We start from the raw sequence: 5,003 nt of genomic DNA, 5'->3' as shown, positions 1-5,003 counted from the left end.
TCAACGAACGTCAATAATACTTCTGACCGCAGATCAATTACACACACTGACTATCACACATTACATTCCCCTCTTTTATATACCAGCGTACCCTATTTCTAGTAAGAACTTGAACATTCGCCAAAGTACATGATAGTTCTAGAAACGTTGCGTCACGGTGGTCATGTGACTCGCTGACGCAACAGTTTGTAACCCATCTTTGAAAAACCGATGAAATTTTAACATTAGCGCATAGTTTTCGATGAAGTGAAAATGAAAGTAATGTTTTAAAATTAAGTTTCCCAAAACCGGCTGTTTTACTCGAGAGAATTTAATGTATTCAAACATTTGTGGAAAAGGAAACTAACCTGATCTCCTCGTCATATTCACAAAACAACGTTATTGAAAGGTTTTCTTCAGTTTCAATGTATAATCATTTCTATTTTAAGAATATCTGCAGATAATTACCATTTACTAAGCTTAAATTGCATAAGAAACTGAATGTAATGCTTATAGTTTCTGTGTACTTGTTAGTGTCTCGTATACTACATATTTAAAATTACTGTAAAGTGTAATCACTTGCGTTCACATATTGGATTCCTGATCAAACAGTATCATTGGTAGCATACACTAAAATATATAATTTAAGCGAAATATTTACAAATGAATCATGTTGTCAAGGAGAGAAGAGAAGGTTTTAGTTCTTCATCAACTTCAAGTGTCTTCAATGAATAGTGCATTGTATAGTAATTTGACCATCACTGTTTTTTAAGGAGTGTGCTATATTGGATGATGGTTTTAAAAAGTTTTACCTTTTCTGTGATGTGTTTTAGTATGACAATATAAAAAGCTAATATAACATTTAACATGATTCATATTGTTCTTGCTCATGTATTGGTATACACACAGAGATATATATTATATACATATATACACACACTTTAAATAAAATAACTTGAGGGTAATTATATGTAGCTTATATTGTGCAAGTTAACCTTACATTTAAAAATCAATAACAACAGTGGGTGACAGATGGTGTCTAAGCCCAAACGAAACTTATCAGCAAAAGAATAATATCAGCTGGTTTGGTGAAATGAGAGTTTGTTGCATTTCATTCAAAGGCACAAAAAATCAGATATGCCAAGATGAAATACAGAAGAATCCAGTTAGTGGATATCAAATAAAAGGAAATATGAAATGGGAAGAGAGATATTTGAATTGTGAATAAAGAATTCGAACAGAGTGTATGGTAACCAGTGTGTGGAAAGTTTGAATAATACATGAAATATACACCAGGTGTCATGCAGAGCCCAGTTATCAATAACTGACAAAGTATGATTGAAATACACTTGGGAAAAACAAATCTGAAACGTACTGAGTACTGAAAAGCATAAATAATGAAAACAGTGGAGAGAATATGCCCAACTCAGGTCAATAAAAGTGGGAAAACTTCTTTGTTTTAAGAAAATATTAATATTAACTGTGAAAAAGCATAAGATAAAGCATTTTTAAAATGACTGATTTTCTGATAAGTAAAGTACAAATTTGTTTCCATGTAATTTGAGGTCATTTTTTTTTCATATACATTGAGTAATGCCTTTTACCTTCTCAAGAATCTCTTAGGAGAGCATTTTTTGAGACCATTGAAAAATGTTCAAATAGTAATATGCAATTGTCTTTCTGATTGAAACTTTGAAGCAATTGAAGTGTAACATAGGCTGAAATATGGATTTCTATGTTTTTAAGACATGATCCATAATTTAAAATCAAGATGTTAATATTTTTCTCAGAGATTCAGTATAGCACTTACAAGATGTTTAACAACACTGTGTAGAATGAGTGTATTATTGAAATGTTGATGATTTTATCTACAATTGAACATTATTCTTTTCAAATTTGCAATATTCATTTGAAGTGATTTTAAGTGAAAGTAAATAAATAGATACATCTTAATCTTTTTTCACTTCTCAAAAACTCCCAATTCTGAGAAAAAATACTATGATTGTATGTTTGGAATAATTAACTCTGTTATTTGTAGTTTCCTTTATAATAACTGTGTAAGAGCTTTGCTATTGAAAATGCAAAAGTACTTGTGTGTGTGCACTATCATTGGCATGTTTGTAATAGATACAAGAATGTGATATACAAATATTATGTCTGTAACCATTTCTTAACTTACAATATCAATATACCTTTAGTCAGGTAATTAGTTAAATTTTTAATACAGCTCACTATGCTCAGTTAGGTGTTCTATGTGAATAGGACATTCCTCACTGTGAGGAATAGAAAAGAAGTGTTTATTTGTAAGTGGCCAGTATACACTAGATAAGTTTTTAATTACTTTTTTTTTAGGATCTTCAGAATGCTTGAATATAGTTCCAAGCAATGTTAGTGCTTAATCAGATTATCTTCTAGTAAAGATGACAAATACCAGTGAGTGAGTGTTGCTTAATGACTTATTCAGAAAAATGAACATCAGTCAGTTAATTTTTTTTATTATTTGTAAGAACATGTGAGAAGCTCTAAACAATTTTGTTTAGTTTGAAAGAAGTCGGGAGTTCCTATTTCAGAGACTTAACCTTTCATATTTGACTTATGAAACTTTCATAACTTTCACTTATTTACCAGTGAATAGTGACTTTGCTCTTCTTATTTATGTAATTAATTGAAGGATACAAATGACTATCAATCCCAAATGTAGGTGCTTTGTGCAAGCTGTGTCTGTGATTATTTTTTTTGTACAAAAACATTTATGCCCTTCTCTTTCTTGTGCTTAAAACGTTGAAAGTATCACCACTATAAAAATATGAAATTTTTACGTGCTTGGAATGTAAAACATTAATGAACTAAACATCTAAGAACTTGCATGCTTGAGATATAATTAAAAGTACAAATGCACAATATGCAAAAATAAATACAATATGAAAAGTTAAGATTTTCTGTGTATAAGGTGTAAAATTGTATATATTTACAAAGAGTAAAGATATGATAGAAGTGTATACTTCTGTGCATGTAGTAGTTAACTTCCTTTTAAAATCTTTAATAAATGGCCTTTTCATATATCTTACATTTGTATTAACATAACATAATGTTTAGGGACAACAAGGGATCTATTGGTCCATCTCAGCTATCCTATCTACTAAACTAAACTAAAACTATCACAAATAAATTAATATATATATATTTAAAGCCAGCCCATATTATTCATATAGTTATCAAGCTTTCTCTTAAACTCACTTAAATTTACTGCCTCCACAACATATGAAGGCAACACATTCCAGAGGCCAACCAACCTGTTAGAAAAATAAAACTGTTTTAGCTGAAGTTGACTTCTGCCTTGCCAAAATTTATATTTGTGTCCCTTAGTCCTACTATTCTTGCTCTTTAGTATGAAAAAAGATGATGCATCAACACTATCAGTTCCCTTTATAATCTTAAACACCTTAATCAGATTCCCTCTAACTCTTCTTTTTTCAAGAGAAAACAATTTCAGAGATCTTAATCTCTCCTCATATGATAACCCCTCAGGCACCATTCTAGTAACCCTTTTTTGGACATTTTCCAACAAGTTGATGTCCTTTCTAAGGTAAGGAGCCCAAGACTGAACACAATACTCCAAATGTGGTCTGACCAGTGACCTTTACAATGAAATTATAACCTTTTTAGACTTGTATTCAGTATTTCTGTAGATACAATATAAAATACTATTTGCCCTACCACTAGCAACAGTACACTATTTGGATGGCTTAAGAGACTGATCAACTTCACCAATATCCCTTTCTTTCATGGCACTGTTAAGGTTATTCCCATCCAAATATTACTTATACTTCAACCCACATGTATTATCTTGCATTTATTATAATTAAAACCCATCTGCTACTTATTTGCCCAACTCACTAAATGTTCTAAATCTTTTTGTAAAGCAGCAGCATCCTCGTTCATAGCTAGTAACACTCAAGACTTTAATATAATCAGAAATTTAAGTATTTTTCTGACCATTCTTTCATCGATGTCATTGATATAAATCAAAAAGAGCAAAGGCTCTGAGACTGAGTCTTGAGGTACCCCACTTGTGATGTTAATCCAGTTTGACTGAAAACCATTTATAACAACTCCCTGCATTCTTTCATCTAGCCACTGTTCTACCCAATTAGCTAACTTACCCCCAAATCTTCACCCTCATTCTCATATACTTAAGCAGTACCTTTACAAAGAATGTCAAAAGATTTTTAAGGCAAGATGTTTCCTTAGTGAAACCATGTTGACTATCCAATAAAATTCTGAACTTTGTCAAATGTCTTTGCATAGCATCTTTTATCAGACTTTCCAAAATTTTTCCCACAACTGATGTAAGACTAATAGGCCTATAATTACTGAGACAATTTTTATCACCTCCATTTCTTATACTTGTAGCAGTACCATAGTAACAATTAAGCCTACTCTTAGAACTACTATACTTATTTCCTATGTTAAACTTTTCTCTACATCTTTTTTTTTTTTGGCATTTAGTTTATCCTGGGCCTCAACACTGTCTAGTAGTTTTAGTTTAAATATTCCTTTACAGCTGAGTTAAATGTCCTTGCAAACAAGCCAAATCCTACCTATTTAAATGTTGTCATCCATTCCAAAAAGCTGACTTCTTCCATTGAACTGATCCTACAGTCCAACTACCAACCAGCCTATCTGCTCATCCTTACAGATTAACCTAAGCCTATCATTTAGCCCTAGTGACCTACTCATAATTTCATCCCCACAATTAATTCTTGGCAGTATCACTGATGCAATTAAATTATGGCCTCATTTGTTAAATGCCTTTATCAGTCCTCTGTACTTATTAATTAACTCCTCTGACCTACTTTTCCCTACATCATTAGCTTTACATGCACAACAAAAACTCCATCATTGCTAGCCCCTTTATTTATATCTCTTACTCTGTCAGTTATATCCTCCACCTGTGCCCCTGAGTAGCATAATCTAATTCTTTTCTCCCTGTTTACCCCACAGACTATTCTATCCACGTGCCT

At 31.8% G+C, this 5,003-nt stretch overlaps 1 protein-coding gene across 3 annotated transcripts in view; it reads left to right on the top strand.

Annotated features, from left to right (window-relative positions):
- Positions 1–256: 256 nt before the first annotated feature.
- LOC106463490 (transmembrane and TPR repeat-containing protein CG4050-like) overlaps positions 257–5,003 on the top strand; it is a 59,946-nt gene continuing 55,199 nt past the window's right edge. For 2 of the 3 annotated variants that reach the window (XM_022391006.1, XM_022391005.1), the window contains exon 1: positions 1,344–1,409. In XM_022391006.1, coding sequence (XP_022246714.1) covers positions 1,377–1,409 — 33 coding nt within the window. In that variant the 5' untranslated portion in view covers positions 1,344–1,376. Of the gene's footprint in view, positions 389–1,343; positions 1,410–5,003 lie in introns of those variants that run through there. The other variant, XM_022391007.1, reaches the window with a different exon arrangement.

The sequence above is a fragment of the Limulus polyphemus genome, unplaced genomic scaffold (assembly GCF_000517525.1).
Source record: "Limulus polyphemus unplaced genomic scaffold, Limulus_polyphemus-2.1.2 Scaffold1422, whole genome shotgun sequence".
NCBI classification, from domain to species: Eukaryota; Metazoa; Arthropoda; class Merostomata; order Xiphosura; family Limulidae; genus Limulus; species Limulus polyphemus.
The sequence above is the reverse complement of the archived record's forward strand: the minus strand, read 5'-3'. Positions and strand labels throughout refer to the sequence as shown.